The sequence below is a fragment of the Barbatula barbatula genome, assembly GCF_947034865.1.
Source record: "Barbatula barbatula genome assembly, chromosome: 23".
Lineage (NCBI taxonomy): Eukaryota > Metazoa > Chordata > Actinopteri > Cypriniformes > Nemacheilidae > Barbatula > Barbatula barbatula.
This window is the reverse complement of record NC_136786.1, coordinates 17,469,066-17,492,786: the sequence shown is the minus strand read 5'-3', so window position 1 is coordinate 17,492,786 and position 23,721 is coordinate 17,469,066. Positions and strand designations below refer to the sequence as shown.

Here is a 23,721-nt window from a genome sequence, read left to right as displayed (position 1 = left end):
ACCTTTTAATTTACGCATCTCAAAGGTTTTGACGCATGGCCTTTCCAGAGCTTAAATCTTATCTTTAATAAACCACCTCATTTATTAAACTATCAGACGGCTGTGATAAAGCCTTACGGGAATTCATTCTTTATCTTCCCCAAAATACACGAATAAAACTCAAGCGATATCTTCGGAGTATAGCTAAACCATCCCACCTGAAACCCCCTCAGATGTTGGCATTAACCTTGCGAAGAATCTGTATGTGCGATGTGGTGGAGCTGTGCATCTGTTTTAAACTCTCGGAGAATGAATTGTGATAATAAGACAGCTGTTTACATTGGTGTGAGGGTATATCCGGGCACAAAAGAGGAGAGAGATGGCACCACCAGAGAGAACTACACATCACTACATATCCATTCTGATCTCACTCTCAGGGAGTCCATGATTTGGGAATTCTGACATTTAAACCTTGCATTGAATTTCCCCATCGTATGTATTTTATTCAAATGAATTGGAGAGACTAGCAGCACGTGTTCAGCAACATGATTCATTGTCCAGGAATCTTTGCATGTTTGATGTATTAATAAATGCATTATTTTCTTTACTGTTCTGCAAACCCACAAGGAGCAGAATAACCTACATTTACCACAAGTCAGATATATGCTATGCAGAAGCTTACGGAAATATAACATTAGAAAGAAATAAAACAAACATTCAAGAAACTAAATTATATCCAAATATCCCCTTAAAAGCAGTTCACATTTCACTTTATCATAACTTTCAAATAAACAGCACTTATTAAAACGCTAAACACTTCAAAGCAACTTGTGAACGGCAGTGTTTCATAAGCAGTTCCTTGCCTTGTCTCCAGCGTGTTATGGGAGATCTGAAGGGACTCTCTAAGCTGTTTTTAGCTGAAACATATTGTTATAAACATCATGATTTAATCATTAATAAAAAAAGACAATTATGCGCTCTCATTTCTACTGCAGATGTGGCATTTGAAATTCCACTTTAGGCAATTGTGAAAGGGTTTGGTATTGTTTTGGTACTGATAGATCGGATCTGAAGTACTTATCATGTATTCACCCTCATGTCATTCCAAACCCGCTTGACTTTCTTTCTTCTGCGGAGAAGAACGTTGGTAACTAAACAACGCTGGACCCCCATAGACTTCCATTGTATGAACACAAAACCAACTTTTCAAAAAATATCTTCTTTGTTATCCAAAGACAGTAAGTCATACAGGTTTGGAATGACATGATGGTGAATAAATGATGACTGAATTTTTATCTGGGTGAACTATCGCTTTAAAGACTTCATACAGAAACAAATCTATAGTGTAATGCAATGTAAGTCGCTTTGTATAAATGCATAAATGTAAATGTAAAGACCATCTGTGCAGCTTCACCAATATCACAAAAAGACCCCCGAAGACCACAATGCAAATACAATACACAATACAACTAATACAATTACGTTTAACTACAAGGTCTGGATAGTTTCTGAAAGCATGAAAAAGAAAGCAGGTCAACAAGTTGTTGTAGATACCTGTAATTGATGTTGAGAGATTTAAACCCTGGCGAATAATGAAAAGATCATCACAAAGTAGATCAAACTCATGAAGTATCCCCAAATTCATTTCCATGAAAAATATGTGCAAATAAAGACCAAAAGCACACCAAACATATCTTTCAGTAGATTTGTGTCACATTGCAATGGTGAATGTGTGCTACCATCCGAGGATAATACCCAAGAGAAGTCAATTAAAGGATTTTATCACATTTTTAATTTCGTTTAATTATGTATCCTGTGTCAGGAAAATATTGTAACTTAAAGTGTCCTTCAAATCCTTCAGAAAGATTTTACTAAACCCAGCATCAGATCCACGTTATATGAACGCTTCGTGGACAGAGGCTTCGCCTTATTTATCCATCTCATGATTCTTTTTAATGGATTTAAGACAGATACTTCACAGTGCACTTTAATCATCCATTTCCTCCATATAAAAGGCAGAAGTGTAATGAAGCATTAAACTCAATATTAATGGGATCATTCAGGAAATAAGGGAGAGAAGACCCGAAGGCAATGCATTTTACTCTACTGTATCTCTCTCTCTCGACCGGCAGTGTTCCTTGAAGCATTAACTCCTTTTATGAATGTTACTGAGAATATTGCCACCTAACATAGGCCATTCTTTCGATTGACACAATAGACATTTGATATAGAGAGAAAACTATTCAGATTTAAAGGTCCATTGGTTATGTCAACAGGTGATTTTATGCATCAATTTCATGTGCGTGTCAAGGTGTCTAATAATATCACAGTCTTATTAATGGCTATTTGAATATGTGATTATTATGATAAAAGATCATTTGTAACATTTTGTGTTAAAATGTTTTACGGATCACTTAATTGTATAATAGATTGAACTGATTTCTTTCACTGCTGCTAGTTGTAAAGACCCTATGTGTAAGGGGCCGTTTACACAAGACCGTTTTCAAGTGAAAGCACAAATACAACATTTCAGATTATCTTGTGTTGCGCAATAGTTTGTTAACGCTTCTCCAGCAAAGTGTAGATTTACTACACCAGTGCTTTATATTATCTACAGCAAAATCTTCACACTCATTCACGGCGACGAAGGGTTTTTAAACGGCGCTTTTGGATCAGACCCGGGAGGACGAGTAGATGGTGGTACAACTTTGTCGATGGCGTTGTTGACGAGCTTCAATTGAAGGAAAACTTTCGAATGTCCAAAGTTTTCGGCATCTTATTTGTTTGTATATGTGCTCACGTTTCTCTTCACTATGAATGAGGAGAAATGAAGCACTTTGCATTATATGGTCTCTTTAGCGACGGAAGTCCGCCTTCCAATAAACCGTCAATCAATCGTCAGGGACTCTGGTATTTTTACTTTACAAAGTGATGTCGCCAAACTACTGGCGTGGCATGTGTAATACAGCGTTTCTATCAAAATACACCACGGGCAAACAAAATACACAACGGACAAACTGCTCTACAGAGTGCATTTCATAAATACGGTTTCTCCTTCGGCAAAAAGGCGAAAACATGACGACATTTTAGTCCTTTGTCAGCCACCATAGCGCTTCGAAAAGCAGAGGTGGAGGGAGCCGCTGGTTGCAATTCACAACCTTACCACCAGATGGCACTACAATCTCCACGTTGCTCTCTTAAGTACAGTATGACTCTTAAATCACATTGCCCTTTCTTCTCCAATAATATAAAAATCAACATAAATCAACGTTTGAAGTCTATTTATTCATTCAGTAATGTACTAATGTAGAAATCCTTCAGTTCAAAACAGCACAGAATGTACAATAACCAACATACCAAGTATGTACTACACCATCAAACAGACATTTAGGGAATAAAATCTTTCAAGAATTATGAAAAGTCAATTTACAGTTTGTACGAAATGTGAGCTAACAAATAATTAGCAAAAGTGATGCTGCTTGGCAGCCTAACTGTGATCTACAGGCAAATATCAACTTTTAAATCATCTAAAGTTAACATACCAAAGTTAATATGCAAGGGAAAACCTAGAACAAACACCTGGCGGGTAAATCGTTTCCCACTTTTTTCAAACGAGCCTTCAATAACCTCACAGTCCCACAAGTCTTAAAGTACATAATATAAGAGAGGTTGATACAGTAAGTAAGTCTGCTCATTAATAACTGCATTTACTGCAGTGATTTTAAAACTATATTCAAATAACACTAAATTCAGCAGTGCTATGAATCATTTAATTTACTTTTTGCTTGACAGGTAACCTAAAAAATGTGACATCTGATTGTTACACCAACAAAAATTTTAAGTAACGCTTCTATCCAAAGCCAGTTGCGGTGCATTCAATCAATACGTTTTATTCGCAGTATGTGTCTCCTCTGGGGATCAAAGCCACGACCTTACAGTTGCTCACACTGCTCTGTGTAACTCAATGGAGCTACAGGAACAAAGAAAATATAGTTAAAATACATCATGAAGGGAAAAATTCCACTTTTATAGTGTAAGATGGAAATCTAGACACAATCTCCAATGTTCTTGAATACTAGTTATGTTTTATTAGGGTGAAAATGTATAGTCTTCTATTGCTGTAAAAATTCTATATAAAATGTAGTAAGAGGTCTTTAGTTCATTTCCATTTCTATTACAAAGCACTTAAACTCTGCTTCTGCTTCATGGCTACAGATGTGTTGCGCCATCTAGTGGTGCATCTAAATAATACAAATTGTGGAAACATAAGTGAGCCCAAAGCAGGACCAAAATATGAAACTCTGAACAAATTAATGTGCACATTAATTACCATATATATATATACATATATATATATATATATGAAAAATATTAATTTGAATACATTTTAAAAGGCAACGTCTGTCTAACAGTTTTATGAAGCACAACTCTAATCTACAATGAATTAATAATCTTTACCGTGATGTACGTGCACAAACCGCAATTATGCAGAAAATCTACATTGTGCGGAAACAACCCAGAACAGAATGCCTGTCAAGAATCTCTTCCCTCTTAGAATTCTTGTAGAATTGATATTTCAATCCAAAGCTCTCTTCAAACCTTATCTCTAGACAGATCTCCACGAAGCATTTCAGGCCACTTGCTAATATTTGCAGACGGGTCTGCCGATGATTGCCGTGGCACAGCAAACAGTGGTTTCATGCCAGCCTCAGACCTTCAGATTAATGAGGACCGGTCCGTCGGGAGAGCTGACCAAGCATTTCATTACAAGCTAACAATAAAAGCTAATTCAGCACAGTCCCTCGTAACTTTGATCCCTCCGGACAGTTGTAAATAATCGGGAAGGGACATGAGAAAAAATTTGCAGCACTTTGTGCATGACAACAACTTCTTAGGAGGAGGCCACTGATAAACCTGCGTGCATGTAAAATGCTTCTTTGCAAACCTCTGCCGCCCAAAAAGCAATTTAGAGTCTGGAGGATTTATTGACAGGTAGAATAATATGCCAGAGACAAAGAAAGAATTAGACGGTCATGCGGTTCAACTTCAGTCATAGATTTTCAAATGCTATAAATAAATGAATAGTAATGCAAGAACATTTTAAACAAAAAAATCAAGACTTTCAGATTAATATGGAATATGAAATAAGTTCTACAACAGCAAAAAGAAAGGCAGAAAAAATATTGTTAAAATCCAAACATTTGGGAATGCTGGGAAATCCAATAAAAACCCAATTGCCTTCTACTGTACTTAATCGCATCCCTGCACATCCGCCTTTACTGTATATGCAGTAGAATATATTTTATAAATATATTCCCATTTAGGTACAAGAGAGCTTCTGGTGGTCTATTTTTCTGCATTATTTGGCAATACATCAGCAAATGATTGTGTTAAGAGGAGTTTCCGCTCTGTTAGGTCTGAGTGAGTAGTGCAATAAATCTGGGTGTTAAAAGCGTGATTTAGACCTGTGTGAAGGCACTGGGACCTCAGCGAATGTTAGTCCGGCCCACACACATCAGAAAACTGCAGAACATTAAACACATCCCTCTGCAGCGGTCAGAGTCGCTTCCTCAACCCACTCCAGAAAATGTATTGATGTAAAAGCTGTCATTTATTAGGCCAGTAATGCCACAGTAATAAACATGGATTTCAAAACTCCTAAACATAGGTAATAATCCAGAATTATTGGTATGGAATACTAGAAATGACAGGTAGGCTATAAATAAATAAATCAACAAATAAATGCGGAAAATTGTAAAAATATACTGTACAATGTATGAATAAATACACAATCAATATGTATTATTATAAAATGAAGTATAGAATAGCCTAGATAAAAGCTCAAAAATGTACGCCCTTTTCAAAAAGGCAGGTGTTATAAAATATATAAAACAATATAAAACATTGTCGAATGAGATTTTATTCAATCTCATGCGTCGCAGACCTGCTCCTTATGCTTTCGACTTGCACGTTATTGGCTGATCGGGCTGCACAGCGCTGCATTGAATACTGGGAAATAAAGGCCCGGTTTCACAGACAAGGCTTAGCTAAAGCCAGGATTATGCCTAAGTTAAACTAGGATATTTAAGTCGCATTTATTAAAATGCCTGTAATTTTCCTGTAGCTCAGTGGTAAGAGCATTGCGTTAACAACGCAATGTTGTGGGTTTGATCCCAGGGGATTGCAGATATATGTATAAATGTATAGGATAATGCTTTTTTGTATAAGGTCAACAACTAGCATTATATAGAGATTCGTGGTGATGAAGGTCTTGAGTAAATAGCTTTAATTGCTCTCAGATTTCACAATCACACGTTTTGTAGGCTCTCAGCACAATTATTGGTTTGCTTATTCTTCAGTGACACGTCCTCCTTCACGTTCTTTTAAATTCTTATATTAAGGCCAAAGACGTCTTAAGGGATTGTAGTTCAAGGACAAAATGTGTACTTAACTAAAACTCACACGAAAGACAAAGATGCTGTCATTTGAGTTTACACTGTGCCAGCTGTCGCGCTTGCTTGTTTGTGGCGAGTATAAACTTCAAGGTCATTTAAAAAACTTGTTATAATTAGTATGCGGATCATTATGTTTGACGTTTGTCCGGCTGCTTACCTCCACAGTCAGATATTTGTAGAATTCTTTGCGACTTCTGAGATCAGGCATCTTCGTACTTTTGATGCCTGAAAGTCAAAATACAAGTACATTAGGCCTACTTGTTTGAATAGTAGGAACAGTAACAGCAAGCACCGCTGGGTGGCGCCGGTGATCATCTCTTGAAGTTTGCACCAGCTCTCGTTCAAGCAGGGTATAACTTCACATTCCCAAGTTCCAGTGAATGAGCTACTATAATATTTCTGATTCAAATCACATTTATTTACAACTATAAATATAAGCGAAGTTATATTCTATTTACAAATTCCCTAGGCTGCATGCGTATTGTTCATTCTTAATAATATTTAATAAACCATAGAAAAGTAGAAAGTGCCTCTAGAAGTAGAAAAAATCTCTTTCTTGTCATATTTGGTTATCAGACATGATGCACAAGTATATACTTGGTTTGTGACAAAGATACAGTATTGTAATGTCAAATAAGAGAAGGGTATATCTGATCTGAGAATAAAATAGCCTTTAGTTTTTTCATGTTGTTTCCAAGATATTCCTAACCATGTTTATTTCTCTGTTCATAAATGCACATGTAAACAATTTAATTCGCCATATGCAATTTGTGGATTATCTTAACACTGTACAAATGGCAAACACAAACTTCTAAGATCTTTAGTCAAAACAAAGTTGATGTAAGTTGATTCTCTCAGAAAACCTTATCCAATGTTCGCGAAAAGTAGATATTTTACCGCATAATTACAATAACCTGAGCATTGTTTACAGATATGCAAATGAATATCCAGTAAACAGTGGCAAGGTGCGACTGCGCAGATGCCACGGCCTTATAAAGGCATCGCGCGTGTTGAGACGCAGTGAAATATTGAGTCCTACCTTTGCCGGTGTGACTTTATTGGCATCAGAAAGGACCCTGGTGCCCGTCGATCGCATGCAATGTCGGTTCGTCTGAGCGCATGCTTTATAGATAACTTTTTAAAGCCCGATGTTGTCCATAAGCTATGAACCCAGCGGTTAATAACGCATCACGCACTCTGTGCCGCTGTTACTGTTCTGCGCAGGCGCACTTCATATGGAAGTGTCCTTTACCTCCCTTATCATATGGCAGGTGTCTCCCAGGACACGCAGGACCGGTTGGGTTGTGTTTCTTCGCGTTTCTTCGCAGAGACATAAGAAACGCGGATGATGTCATCGTTTTATCCGGGACGTTTTTCTTTCAGAATGGCGCAGAAAGTCTTTAAATAGTATTTTTAAACAGTAAACGATATATCCCTGCTGAAAACAAAAGAAACCACCACTGACATTCTAACAGATGTTATTAGTTTGAATGGGTCTCTGTGGGTCTCTACTGGTGGGTTCTATCCGGTTAAGTCTTTATTCATTATTATTATTCACAAAACGTGGATTTTTTTAAAGGATTGTATTGCATGCATTGTATTGTACCACATCAAATGACCAAGTTCCTTTTGTGGGTATGATCATGAGTGTTTTATGTGTGTTCGTTTCCACATGTAGGAAACGAACACACATAAAACACTCATGATACCCACAAAATGAACTTGGTCATTTGATGTGGTCTTTACGTCACCCGATATCTATTTGCATATTTAATTCATTTTGCATTGAGAAACAACGGACTACTGTCTAACAACACCGTTACTGTCCTGTGTTCCTCATATTGTTGATATTAACACAATGACTACAGGAATTTGCGACGTGCGCGCATGCGCGTCAGCACGCAAGCCCGTCTGCCCCCAAAAGCCCATCTGACGTCATCTCGCCGGCAATATTTTCCTCCCTGTCTGTTTATTTAATTGCAATTACTTTCAGTTGCAACGCAAACAGATGTCCGCTTGCATATCGCGAGAGGTTTCGATCGTTTATGCGCGCATCTCTCCCCACCACGCGTTTGTCGTGGAGTATGGAGCATCTGATCTAGACGTCTGTTCGGCCGGATCAAGGTGGACGTTGAACACAACAGGTCAATAGGGTTTCGGTAAACGACAGGCAGTCATGTCTGATCGAGAAAGGCTTAAAGAGAGGATGGTTAAGGACAGCGTAACATTGCTGCCTTGCTTTTATTTCGTGGAGGTAAGAAGACGCACGTTTGCCTTGTGAGATCAAAACGCAATTGCATTATAATTCTCCAGTGACTGCATGAGGGATCAATGAATGTGACATTCAAATGTTGGATTGAATTGAAAATGATTTTCATTGAATGCATCGTTGTGCTGTGGAACCGGAGTTGAAATGAAATTGCTCATTCATTGCTTTGAGGGCTAACGGGACTTCATGGAGTTCTCGGAGATGTTACAAAGTATCAATATCTCAAATAAGAGATATAAATATATGCACACACGATATTTTGTAAGATAGTTCATGCTTTAATCTCGGTATTGCTTATAATAATAAAAATAATAGAGATTTTGGATTGGTCTTTCTTTTAGGTATATGTGCAATATTGATGCAAAAGTGCCTCTTGCTTATTATTGGACATTAAAGAATCTCTAACCGTGTTTCTGATCTATTGAAAGTGATAGACAAAATATTAAACTCGCCTATTCAATATGTATTGCTCACAGTAAATTTGCTGAGCGAAATGTAGTCTCGATCATTCGAAATCAGGTCGTAAATTTAAATGAAATACTTTTAATAATCATATCTGAGCTTTCTCAAGCTTTTTAGGTCATCATCATTCACTGCAGTTACTAGCATCTCATAGTTTCGTCATAAAAAAAGCTATGATTTCTCTTTCCTGCATGGTCTCTCCATGAGATGCTTTATGCTCCATGTATGGTGGGAATATGTAGGTCAGTGTGACATGAAGAATTGAGGCAGCACAGCTTCTACACTGCGCACAGACACGTGTGGTCTGGTGCACGAGAGCGAGATCTAAGCGTGCACTCACATACATTATGCAGGATTGTGCCGAACGCCTTCATTCTGTTATTAATTCCTCCACGTGCCTTGTTTTAGTCAGTTGCTTGTCAAATAACATAAGCTCAACGAATATCAGATTTTTGGAAAGTTTGGATTATGTTATATGTTTCATGTGAAATCTCTTACCCAAGAACCTCTCAGCAATGAGATGAAGTGCTGTTTGGGTGCTCTCGGCGTGATGGGTGCTTTACCAACAGGACACCATCTGTACTTGCTGTGATGGTGCCAGGCTCACATCTTAAAATAGCTAGTGAGCTATCCCTCCCATTTATATCCATCAATTATTCAGAATTCAGCATCACCTCTTCATTTAATTGTGGATCTTTTTAAAGTCAACTTGAAGTGACATTTGCAACCCATTTCTTTCGTTCTAGGGCTGTTCAGCGCATCCAGAAGAAAAGTTTGTGTGTACGTAATGTGCGTGCACTGTGCATATGCATATTTGTATTTATAAACGCATACCTTTACGTGTGCATATTTAAGAAAAATGAATAAATGTGTATATATAACTTAGAAAATAAATATGCACAGTGTACAGACACATATACTGTATTCTGGATGCGATGAATCGTTGAACAGCCTGGTATTAATAACTGGATATTAAGAAAGAAAAAAGGCAAGGTGGGACTTGATTTTACGGAGTAGGATTTTATTTCATTGTGAAAGGTGGATGAAGCAAAGCAAATTAAGGAAGACCACAATGCAAGTTTGCAGTTTATTGTAAATTATACATTTCCCTCCTTAAATGATCTTGCTCTGGTAAAACAACATTGCAAAATACTTTTAATTGGATTGTTAAAAAACATGCATTAATGAATTGTAATAAACACTTGTGTATTGATAAAGTGTTTGGGGTCCATTTAGCTTTTTATGATTTTTATCACCCAAGAATAATGTACTTTCGTTGTGTTTATATTAGCTCTTATTCAAGTGTCGATTTAAGCGTTTGAATCACAGCCAAACTCTTGTCCATGTTTGTAAGGTTTCCTGCATTTAATCACACAGCACCATCAAATGACCCTCTTTATACGCCACATACAACAGTCTGTATGTATTGAAACCCTCGTGACGATCCAATCCCCTTCGACGCGTTTGCCATATTAAGCCCTGCGAGCCGGTAATTATGACACTGGGTTGAAGTTTATTACAGTAAAGTGACTGGGTTCAGTTCACAGGCGTTTGATATGCAGATGGTTACAGCAGGCGGCTGCACTTCTCTGCTGATTCTGCCGAGCTGTGCCTGAGCCGGTTCCACCGACTGACCCATATTTGCTTCCCGTGTTACGACTCTTGAGAGAGATACTCTGGGAGATTTACAGAGAGCCCCTGTGAGAGCCACATCATTAAAACACTGTTTACTCTTAAAAGCCTGATAACTGTATTTATTACAGCAGATGTTGTAACTGCTTACCATACGACTCTTGTAAATCATTCCGGTTGTCTGTATTGCTTTCTCAAAGGCTTTAAGGGTATTACCACATAAGCCAGGGTTTATTATATAGAACCATTCTCTTAACTGTGTTTGATGTCCTCCTAACTCGCATAATGTAATACTTTAACCTCAAATCAATATTTCATGTCAATTTATTTGGTGCATAGCTTTGGTGCATGATTTATTTATTTAATAACCAGATTGGTGTGCAATTATTGCTCTAGTATGCCTCTCCAGGGATGTCATGTGGACAGTGTAATTCTTTGTGGGGAAGAAGCGTGGTAGTATCTGAGGAGTTATGTGCTATTTGTTTTCTTATCCAACAGCTTCCTCTCATAGTGTCTTCTATGGTCAGCGTGTATTTCCTGGAGTGGACGGACGTTTTCAAACCGGTCCGCTGGGGTTTCAGCTGTCATGACCGCAGTTTGAGTCTGCCTTACATCGAACCAACACACGAGGTCATTCCGTTCCTCATGCTCCTCAGCTTGGCCTTTGCTGCACCTGCCATTGCGGTCAGTTCAACCATTCACCTCTACGCACAAACGCATATCTGTCCTTATTATTTGAAAATTTACTTTGACCAAAGAAAGAGCGATTTTAGTGGGACTGGTCTCTTTCTTATGTTGGCTGCGGTTGAACTATATTGTGTCATGACTTCTGTGTAGCTAGAAATTCGCAAAGGTGGATATCGTCATTTTCCGAAACCTTGGTCCAAATGAATGATTTATGCCAAAAAAATTCACAAAATATGGAGATACAAGATTTCAGAAGCCATATTGTTCCTGGGGTGACATTAAAGCAACACTTTGGAACTTTGCTCCCCATGTGGTTGATAAGCGCAGTTGTCTGTTACCAGTGCTGTAAAGAATGTCGCTGTATAAGCTTCCTCGTCGGCAGCGCAATACACTTGAAATTATGTTCTGAGCTGATGAAACCGGCGAATGTATTTGGCGGTTTCATCAGCTTAGTACATAAATTCCGTATTTAAGAAACGCCATTTGGAAATGATGTGGCACTCTTCTGCAGGCAGAGTGTTAATGTGTCCGCCATCTTGGAACAGTCAACATTGTTCTAACACTGTCATGTAAGCTAATGTCTTCTGTATAGCATCCCATAGCCAGTTATGAGGCATCTTTGTTTATATATCTAGCATTGAGCGTACATTGTTATGGTTGTTGTGGAGCATCATGGGATTCTCAATAATGTCCACTTTGGTTTCGGACACCACCAAGAATCTCTGCTCATGAGGGGCAATTCAGTTACAGCCTTTAACAGAAATCTATATGAAAATACAACCCAACTATTCATACAATGAGTGTTTTCAATAACATTTAATTTTAGATCTTTTTAAATGCATTTCCAGCTCTACATCTAACCCAAAAAATCGAATTGTTGGATAGTTATGTTACTGTAGGACTAGCATAGATCTTAATATAGGTTCACACACCAGCTGGCGTCCCCTTCACTTCCTCAGGGTGAGTCCAAACCTCTATGGAAAATGAAGTTTGTGCACGATCGCTCGCTCACTGCCCCAGCGAGTTCCTCGCCCCACTCCACAAACATTGAGCTGCCAAGTGCCATTTCTCTCCTCGACTATATGACAGCTCGAGTACATCACAACACTAGCATAACGTCTGCCAGCCCTCTGAGGAGCTTTGTGACACAATAAATGTACTATTCCTTGCTTCTCGTACCTGGTAAGGTGTCCTCGGGTTAACTGAACGTCCCGGAGCAGATGAGTGCAGGCTTTACCGGAGACTTACAGCAGCTTGGGGGTTGTGGAGCTTGAGGATCAGTCGTGTGGAAACCCGTGATTATTTCACACTTGAATTCACGTTGAGTTCTTGGGGCACACTACCGCGTTGAGTTAGAAACGACAAGATGGCTAAATGGTTCTTAATGCTTATGTGCAGTTAGCAGTAATGAATTGGTCAGAGTTTTCTTGTTTCTTCCTCTGCCTTTATCTTTAAATATTTACTTGTAGTTTGTAGCAAAGTGAGGAATAAACACGTAGTATACTTTGCTCATATTAACCAACCATAGGTGATATTTTTTTTTTATCGTAAAATGGGCAATTGTCAGTCAATAGGCAAATGTTATCATAATATTGTTAATCAAAATTATTCATGATATGTCATAGATATTCCTTTTTTAAAATCCTAGAAAGGATACTTCACCCTAATTTCAGGTCATTCCAAACCTGTAGGACTTTCTCTGTTATGCAGAACACAAAAGATATTTTGAAAAACGTTGGTAACCAAACAACACTGGACCCCAATGACTTCCATGGTATTGACACAAAACCCCATAGACATTTCTCATATCTTCTTTTTTTTTTCGCGGAAGAAACAGTCATATACATGTTTAAACAACATTAACAACATTTAAATAAACAACCACATAAATTACATACAACATTTCAGAGAAGCATGAAATGTAAACTAAAGTCTCCATTTGCTCTCTATTTATTGAACTATTCTCAATGGCGTATAAGAGAAACACTCGAGATATCTAATTCTTCTTTCCTATGGGTAAGAGAAGCAGAAGGCGCTGTCTGAACGCACTAAAATAAACAGAGACAGCCAATCTGCTCATGTGGACGGCACGCTAGCTATTTCAGGAAATTCAATAATTTAGGACGAATCGCAGGCGAAAAGAGCTCTGACCACACTTGCATCTTATGCCAACAAGTTTAGCTGCATAAAAAGTGCAAGGCAAAGCAGGCGCCTAAAAGTCACTTTGGCTGTGAGATGATGACGATAGATAAAAATTCAGTCATCATTTTTCCTTCAGCACATTTTTGGTCTACAGTCTGTTTACCTTCACAGGGCAGATTTAGCATCAAGGCAGGAAGTGACTACAGGCATCGAGTAACTCCTGTGGCTTTACCAGGTGTCAGGACTGTATCTGTGTCTGAGGGTCTTGAGTTGGTCAGATGGGATGGGATGGTGCGATCTGCCAGCTTTCTGGGATCCGATTCAGGTCACGGCGAGGCACGTAATCACGCCAGTGTTTTTATTGTATCCTACGCACCTCCCCTACCAGGCGTGAGCGTGAAGCGCAGCTGACATCAATCCCATCATCCCACTGGGATTTAAACTCCTCACCTGGTGACCAACGTAATATAGAACTGAAGATTGCAGACTGTTGTTTCATTTTGGCCTTTTTTCTTTTACATTTTTTGCTGATTTCTTTTAAAATATTTGACAATGATGTTTAAGAGCTGTTCTTTGCGCCATGCCTTTTTATTATATGCATTGTGTAAATTCTGTCCTGCGGATGTGTGCTGATCGAGTTTTTAGCTAGTTAGTTCATGCTGGTTAAACTGGTGCAAAAGAAGTGGGTGTTAGAAAAAAATGATGGCTGTACTATTTAAACCCATCTGTAGATGTGTTGATGGACTTTGCTGTGCAAAGGGTTTATCCTGCTGTGGATTTGGTGTCACTGTTAGAGAGGACTTCTCAAAGTAAGTAGGAGACCGTTGGGTGAAATGTGAGATGACAGATAACCGAGTGGAACATCTGATCTCCACTTCTGACTTTCAGATCATGATCGGAGAGGGGATTCTGTTCTGCTGTCTATCCCGTACGCGGTGCGGGGCCGAAGTCGATATCAACGCCGCTGGCTGCAACTTTAACTCTTTCGTCCGGCGAGGTGTCAGGTTTGTGGGTAGGTTTCATTTCAGTTTTTTTCCCTTAACCTTGTTGTTTCAAACCAATAGCATCATTTTGGGGTATATTATATACTGCAAATTCTGTCATCATGTACTCACCCTCTTGTCATTTCAAATTTGTATGACTTTCTTTCTTATGCAGAAGAAAAGTGTTGTGAACTAGACCCCATTGACTTCTTTTGTACGGACACGAAACCAATGCAAGTGAAAGAGGTCCAGTTAACAACATTTTTCTAAATGTCTTCTTTTGTGTTCTGCGGAAGCAACAGTCAGGTTTGAAATGACAAGAGAATGACATCATTTATTTATCACTTTTATACCAAAATAATAAACAATCGTTGAAGATTCAATTGAGCTGTTCCATGTTAAATGCACAAGCAAGTAAGATATTACAACAAACACTCAAATTAGTATTTACACGTTGGGGCGGTTTCCCAGACAATAATTATCTTAAGCCAGGACTGGCCTTAGTTAAATAAAAAAAAACATACTTTACAAAAAAACATTGGGCTACTGTCTGTATTTTGAGACAAAATGATATATTTAAGACATGTCAGTGTAAGTTGATTCACCCCATTAACTGTAATAAAAATGTAATATTCCAGGCTGTAAAGTCTGATTCACAGTATAATAATAATGATGATTATATTTGATATAATATTTACCTGCTTGATAAATATCATATTTAATATTTATATGCTCTTAGGTGTCCATGTGTTTGGCCTATGTGCCACAGCTTTGATTACTGACATCATCCAGCTGTCGACCGGTTACCCCACTCCCTACTTCCTGACCGTCTGCAGGCCAAACTACACCCACCTCAACACTTCCTGTGACGAAAGTTTCTTCATCCTGGAGGACATCTGCTCAGGATCAGACGCCGCTGTGATAAACGCCGGCAGGTGCGGCTCGCATTCTACATCTGGATTTCATGAGAACTGTCATCTTTGTATCAACAGTCATAGCAAAAGAATTAAACGGTTAAAATGAAAGGTCATGTTTTGGGGTTAACCTTACCTTTAAAACCTGGTGAGCCTTTTGCACTATTGCGAACTTAGTTGACCCATAATTCATTGCTTGATGACTATACAGCTCAGTCTACTGCATGACGCGTTGTGATGACTCAAGAACTGCGGTATATGAATAAGTTGGATGTATTATAGACCATCTCATGACTCTCATGACATTAGACATCTCATGGTTTTGAAAGGTTTTATTGAATCTTTCCACAAAGTCTTGTATATGACGTGGCTTTGTTTGTTAGAACAATGTCACAAAAATAGGAAAACGGAAATATCTGGGGTTGTATTTATTCTCCAAACAGAAAGAGAGGATCTGCATCATTATATTCAACTGACAGATTGAACCCAGCTGAAGAATCTCCCGATGTGCTGTAGCTGTGGGCATAAACAGTCTTTCTCTTGTTTCCATCGTGGTGACAGTAGTAATCGCTCCAGGCCATAACAAATTAATTGTTCAATTTCTGTCATTAATTTGAGTTCATATTTTTTCGTATATTGATTTTATCTTTATTTAAATGTATTGATTGGCGGTAAAGATGTGAAGAGACTTGCAACCAGTAAAATAATGTTTATGAAAAACTTTATTAAAAATGCTTTAACTTACAATTTCATCAAAACGTTCATGTTTCTCGCCGTCATTGTTCTGTTTCTATTTTTTAAGTTGTCTTGCTGTTCTTTTGCTGACCTACAAACACTTGTATGACATTAGCACATGTATTCTAGTATCTTTGTAAAAGAATAACACACGGGCTGAAAACTCAGCTGTGTGTATGAATTTCATACTTTATTTTACATCTACGTAGGAGAAATGTAATTATGCTGTGATGCCAGGACTGATCCAAAATGCTTTTCTTTGTTCCAGAAAATCCTTCCCGTCACAGCACGCCACACTTGCGTCTTTTGCTGCGGTGTACATTTCGGTGAGCAACAACTTACTGAGCATTATTCTGTTTCCTGCAGTTCACTGTGCCGCTATGAAACTTTAACCATGAATAAAATCATCCAGAATACGTGTGGATATAAGCTTAACGGGCCTGTAAATAAAGAGTTACAAATATATGTGCAATTGGCTAATATAGAGTAATATTGTAGAAAAAGCATCCAACATTATAAATGGTTCCAAGCGCTTGGAATTGAAGTGTAAACAGATGTGCACATGATGAATGAACAGCAATAATAGGCTTACCACGCATTCTATATAATTCATAATTTCCTTATGTCATTATTGTCTGCAGAACTGTGAAAGTGCTAGATTTAAATTGGGTTAAGTACCGATGGGCAAACAAATCTAAATAGTAAAGCATTATGCACGTTTTGCATAAACTGTTTATGAATTAAGGATTTAAGTAAACTTCAAGTGGTTAACATGACCTCATACATTGTTAGCTTCTTGTAGTAAGAAAAACATGAATTGGGAGACTGGTCATCGGATTTAGGAGATGCTGAGTTATGACTTGATGCGAACAATACCAATCACATCACAACTCTGAGATCAACACCATCACAAAAAAACATGCTTTACATACAGTTCAGTGGTGCATCATTAACGTGTTTTCTATTGATAATTCTTAATTATGTTTAAGTGTTCTAATAATAACAATAATAACTTTGTAGCATAAAATATTAAAGTGTTTTTAGAGGTTTTGTGATTGTTAAAAACATTCTAGTTGTAGTGCCATGCCTATCATCAGAATCTCTTTTTTGGGCAGATGTACTTCAACAGCACGCTGACGGATTCATCCAAACTGCTGAAACCTCTGCTGGTGTTCTTCTTTATTATTTGTGCCATCATCTGTGGTCTGACCCGCATCATTCAGCACAAGAACCACGCTGTTGATGTTTACATGGGCTTCCTGCTTGGTGGCTGCATCGCTATTTACCTGGTGAGTTTATCATTTAATAAATAATTTGTTTACAGGAATGGTGTTCCAAGAACATGTATGACTTCTGGTTTTCCTCATTAAGGATCGCACTTGGTTAAAAGTGACCAAACACCTCAAATGTAACTTTTATAATTATTCGTAAATTATTATAATATGTTCCTGTTCATGTTTATTTTAAAGTTTAAACTTTTTTCAGTTAAATCAGAGTAATATTTTTGATCTATACATTTTTTTCATAAGTATTTCTGATTTCTAAGGGAATTTATGTGATATTCATTGCCAGTAATTATGGTCTATTTTATGTTGACTGTAATATTATAATAATATTTTTTCTATTCAAATTAATTTCAAATGTAACTTTCATTTCATTGAATTCCATAAAATATATTTTTGCTTTAATGTATTAGATTTTTGGGGGATTTTTTGGTTTTATGTAATATCTATGCAGTAATTATGATATATTTTTCTATTGATTTATTATGAAAACATTATATTCCTTTTCATTTCGATTTGGTCATTTTTGACCAAAGATTTTTCTTTTTTAGAATAATTGTTTACTAAACAATAATTGTTTAGAATAATTGTTGTTTTCTAAGATGGCCATATAAGTAAGTACGTTTCATACCATTTCCATAAAGTAAAAAAACGAACTTTCCTAAGTGACCAACATGCTTAAACAAACTCTTACTATTAGATGTGTTTGAAAACCCCCCACTGAAATGTCCATAACATTTGTTAATGATGTTTTGTCTATCCAGGGTCTGTTTGCTGTAGGGAATTTCGAGCCCAGCGAGAAACGTACAAGTTATGCTCGAGATTCTCACCGAACTATGACCGACCTCTGCCAGCAGGGTCACCACCTCCCCACCAAAAGCTGCAGTGACGGTCTCTCGTCTTCCCGCTCCGAGGGCATCCTCCACCGCAGCACCCGGCACCACCAAGCTGGATCTGTCAGTAGTCTCAAGAGACCCGGCGGTGATGTGGAGGTCATGAGCCCCCGCAATCCCCCTTTCAAGGAGAACATGGTGACCTTCAGCAACACCCTGCCCAGAATGCACACGCCCGCCATGGACGATTTTGCCTTCCGCAATGCCACCATCCACACCAGCTCGGTGGATTCGAGTCGATCCAAGCAGTTGCTGTCCCAATGGAAGAGCAAGAACGAACATCGCAAACATGCAGTGGAAAGCGGGGTAGGTCAGTCTCCTCCCAACAGCATGGATGCCCGATGCAACTCTGAGCCGGCTGTGGGTATTAACAGTGAACACCTGGGACCTGGAATGCCACATGTAAAACTGGCCACTGGAAGTACGCTAATACCAAACAACCCCAGTGGAATCGCTGGCGGCACTCGGATGCCTGTGCAGTCCCGTCCTGGTTCCTCGCAGTTGGTGCACATCCCAGAAGAGATGCAAGAGGGCGGCGGCAGCATTCGGGACAAATGGCTGAAGAGCATAGAGATGAGTGCGGAGAAGGCTGAGGTACCGGTGGTCAGGACTAACTCTAACGGACAACCGCGCATCATGCAGGTCATTGCGATGTCAAAGCAGCAGGGCCTGATGCAAGGAAGCTCTCCCAGTTCTGAAAGCAGCAGTCACACCAGCTCCACGGCACCGTTGCAGCGCTACAAGAGCCTAACGGAGGAATCTGTAGGTCAGGGCAGCTCAGGGACCATCATTAGAGTGGAGGCCCATCCAGAAAACGGTCGGCCGTTGGTACATGCTCACTCCACAGATGGCAGTGGCTCCTGGACGTGGAAGTCCCAAAGCAACCTTAGACAGTCGCTTGAGCTTAATGATTTGAATTGCGACTCGGAGAGCTCTGAATCCCTTCGGGGTGGAAACAGCTCTACGGACCGAAAGAGAAATGGTGTTCCCAAAGTCGTTGCCGTGCCAACCGTCCCCACTGTCTCTACAGCGGGTGGGGACCAACACCCCAATCAAACCATTTCTACCATTCGGGTCACTCCAATGGAAATGACAGAGTCAGGACCGGTGAGCCGTGACGCAAGCTTACGCAGAAAAACAAGAATCCTGATCCCGGAAAGAGGAAACAGTCCAGAAAACACCAGAAACATTTTCTACAAGGGAACGTCAACCACCCCAGCATTCAAAGAGTAGTCATTACATCTAAAACAACGGACGAATGAAATAAAGACAGATGTTGGGTGTTTTCGTAGACTCATTTGATGCTCTGCAAAGAATTGTTTGCAGTTTAAATAAAAAAAATCAACATACATTTACTTGACAAACAAAATGACACTAAAAGAACAAAAAATTCAACAAGCACAAATATCTGTCATTAGGATAATAAAAATAATCTTACGTTTTAAAATAAAATTCAAGTTTTAACTAAATTCAATAAACTTAATTCAAGTTTAATTTTGACCCTAATGTCAGATGTTTTTGCTTGTTTGATATTCTATATTCAAATATATATTTTATTTTCATTATTTTTGGTGGGTAATAACACGACTTAATCAAATAAATCTATTCCCAAAATAAAGGAATAATACAAATTGTGTATATATTTATATATATATATATATATATATATATATATATATATATGTTTTCCTTGTCAAGTAAATGTAAATTTTAAGCATAAAACTCGCATATTTTATTTTAGAAAACAAGACTAAACATCTCAAGTCAATCTGCTCCTCAAGTAAATGGGTCTTGATTTAACAAGATTTAAGAACAAAAATATACTAAGTACCAGTATATGTTTTTAACATTTTCTATTGGGGTGGGTCACAACGGTCAAGTAGTCGTTCAACAACCAGCTAGTGAACCTGTTTATACAGATTTTTTGTAGATTTTATATTATTAGCAGCGACGCTTTAAATAGCGTGCTTACAGCATGCTGTGCTTTAGCTGTTGGACAGTTTGCACATAAAAAAAATCAAAATTTTTCCCTTATGGCCATTTGTGATCGTTCCACTACACGTTTTTAAGATTGTGTGTTAGGTTAAAAATAGTCAACTTACATTCTCCACTGTGCTCCATCTTGCCTTTTTTGTTTTAGCAAGATAAACATGTAAATGCCACCTGCTTCGCTTTTGACCTTTTTACTTTGTATCTCTGATGGCATCACACGTTTTGCATGAGATGATTAACTGAATTCCAAGCACAAAACCAGCTTGTCATTATTATTTAACCTCCTGTGATAGTGTGACTACTGTATTGTATCGGTGTATCAAACTTGTTTTACCCTCTAAAACACTGTGAAGCTAGAACCGTGACCCCGCGAGATTTGAAACACTGTGAGCATTTTATATTTCCATATCTTTGATTTTTCATTAAGCATTAATGCGTCGTACACTTGCTCAAAAACTATGCTAGCCGAGACTCTTATTTTTGTATTGTAAATATCGTGCAAACATGGTGCTGCCGTATTTTAAGAACGTCAGACAAAAGACAAATTAGAAAAGCCGGATCTTAAAAGAATAGTAAAACATCTGCACTCGTATGAAGTGTCGTGAGCTTTCTAATAACCGTAAGTGCTTCGATTATTTTCTGTAGCAAATGAGAATTTGACATTCTGTTTCAACATGACATGCACTTCACGTTAACAAATTGCAATACAATTGTTTCTTTCTTTCTATGAACGTTACTGTAGGTCCGAGCCAGGTGTGACACAACACGTTTCTATCAATACCTACAGCATAATACAGTGACAGCCAATCAGAACGTGTTGACTTTTAGACCAATGAGATGTCTTGCACTGTGACTTGCATGAAAGGCTTGTATTGGTTATCTCTTTCTTATTTCACACCTGGATAGGACACCGTGTAAGTATTACTGTACAGATCCCTATGATCCGCTCATACAATTCTTCTCAAATGTCTAATCATAATAATTTCCACAGTCGATCCCGCAGATGATTCTGAGAGTCTGAACATCTTTTCGTGGTTTTGTTGGCGCATTAGTTATCCAGCCAATTATTTTGCGTTTGTTTTGTTGTACCACTGTGACCCCAACGTTTTAAGACAAAAATATCACATTTCAATGGTTATGGTTCGCAAATAGATCTATGAACCAAATAAAAGACTCATCGAGCAAATGCACATTGAAATGTATATTCCATGTGACTTTAAGGTGTATACCTTTTTAAAAACTGTAAATGGATGTGCCAAAGGCTATTTTAAAGGGAAAAACAATCTGTTTTGAGAATTTTTTATAGAGTTCTGTAGCTATTCTTATAATCTGAACCACAAACTGTGTGCCAATGCATGTTAGTTGAATATTACACATGTCTTTTTTCTCTTTTTTGTAAATGATCTGATGACGTAGCAGTGTGGTTATTTATATAGAATATTAACTACTTGTTGACAATCTTTATAGATGCGGTTGTTTTAAATCACACAAGAATATAACGTATGTAACACGTCAGAGATTATTCGGACACCATGTTAATGTGTGCTGATGATGTTAGAGATGCATTAAGCATGCCGGTAGCAATGTGTATTTCCCGAGAAACATTTTCGTAGCACTTTGTGTAGCGGCCATGGACACGGTGATGTGAGATTCCAGTATGAAGGAATCTGGTTAAACCTGTTATAGCGATGGCACTGTAAGTGACCTGATACGGGAGCAAAGTGTTAAGCTATGTTTAATGTACGTCACTTCTGAGAATAGACGTTTGTTAATGTTACATGTGTCTGTTTGACAGAAGTAACAGGGTAGATGAAAAACTGTGCCGTATTAGTGTTGGAATAAACATTTGCTACTTAAATGCCGAGTCTCTTTAATTGTGATTTGGCTGCTCATTTTTTATCTTTTCATTAGGGCTGTCAAACGATTAATCACGATTAATAGGCTTTGCATCCAGAATAAAAATGTGTTTACATAATATACTGTATGTCTGTGTACTGTGCACATTCATTTTGTATTCATAAACACAAAAACATACAGGAAATATTTAGATGTGTTTATATTTACCAATAATTGAAGTTATATATAAATGTTTATACATTTTTATATTTTCGTAAATAAAGGCATGCGGATGTAAATACAAAATACGCAGAGCACACACAGTAACATGGTGGTATGTAAACACAAACTTTTATTCTGGATCCGATTAGTCGCGATTAATCGTTTGACAGCCATCATTTGTATTAATTGTATATACACTGTGTAGAAGTTGTTTGTACTTTTGAGCATATACACCAGCTAGATGGTGTACAAATATTGTTTTCTATTGATCGATATAAAGAAAAAAGTTGATCAGTTTGCAGGTCAGTTAAAATTTTTGACATCTTTTGTGCATCCTCAAATTTTGTGCATCCTTTACCTCATGTCTCTCGAGGAGGCGTGCAACAGTTTATCCGTATGCATTTAATGAGAACGTTTTAAAAGAAACATTAATTTCACACCAGATCAAGAACATTAGAAGCACACAAACACACTGCAAAGCCTCATCGGCATCGGGAAACACTGGTCATGTTAAGCCATGTGTAAATATCATCGTTGAGTATAAAGTAGGTCAGTGAATTGACCTAAATTGAACGTGATCATTGCCAGACAATGCTCATCTCAAAGGAGCCAGAATAGTAAATAAATCCATGCAACATCGCATTCAACATGGATTTTTCGTATAGTTGAAGGGATTTTTATACCCATATGATAAACCTAACACGCAATTCCTCTTGAACTTTGGGTGATGATAAACCGCTAAGGGACGCCGCTGCCCCTTTCTCCCCACAGATCAAATGAGAGGAGATTCTGTGACCACCAGGACCAAACCTGGTGGTTTTCTTCAAGTAGTCCGTTTCAACATTTGTTTAAGTTAACATCACACGCATTTTGTCTTTGCTCACCCCACCACATGGAGTTTTTATGCTTTCAATATTGTAAAGCTTTGAAAGTACTGGGACTAAATGTAAGCATCTATTGCCCTTTTCATTATTTGCCATTCCCTTGTGTCTGAGGAGTATTTCAGTATTTGGAAAGGTATCTCTAAATAATGTATTGTATATCAATTAATAATAAATGTGGAGCATTTGACATCCAAACTGTTCAAAAACTGTCTCAAAGTTCTCTAAGTGATAAATGAATAATTTATAAAGAATAATAATACAGACTGTTCAGGTAGAGGCAGAATGATTGATATCTGTTACACATGTTAGAAATATTTGAAAAGATAAGTGTCAAATACCTGACAGAATCGGAG

General features: G+C 38.0%; 2 protein-coding genes across 2 annotated transcripts in view; one reads left to right on the top strand and one right to left on the bottom strand.

Moving 5' to 3' along the window:
* Positions 1-7,667, bottom strand: part of plppr5b (phospholipid phosphatase related 5b) — a 30,182-nt gene extending 22,515 nt beyond the window's left edge. Inside the window, exons 1-2 of the mRNA XM_079487696.1 lie at positions 7,474-7,667; positions 6,592-6,659 (exon numbers count right to left, since the gene is read on the bottom strand). Of these exons, the coding sequence (XP_079343822.1) occupies positions 6,592-6,642 (51 nt within the window). The 5' untranslated portion in view covers positions 6,643-6,659; positions 7,474-7,667. The remainder of the gene's footprint in view (positions 1-6,591; positions 6,660-7,473) is intronic.
* A 646-nt stretch (positions 7,668-8,313) lies between these two features.
* plppr4b (phospholipid phosphatase related 4b) lies at positions 8,314-19,763 on the top strand. Its single transcript, XM_079447794.1, has 7 exons — positions 8,314-8,688; positions 11,296-11,481; positions 14,515-14,638; positions 15,349-15,544; positions 16,527-16,584; positions 17,374-17,547; positions 18,306-19,763. The coding sequence occupies exons 1-7, from the start codon at positions 8,611-8,613 to the stop codon at positions 19,665-19,667; spliced, it is 2,178 nt and encodes a 725-aa protein (XP_079303920.1). The 5' UTR covers positions 8,314-8,610; the 3' UTR covers positions 19,668-19,763.
* The last annotated feature ends 3,958 nt before the right edge of the window (positions 19,764-23,721 follow it).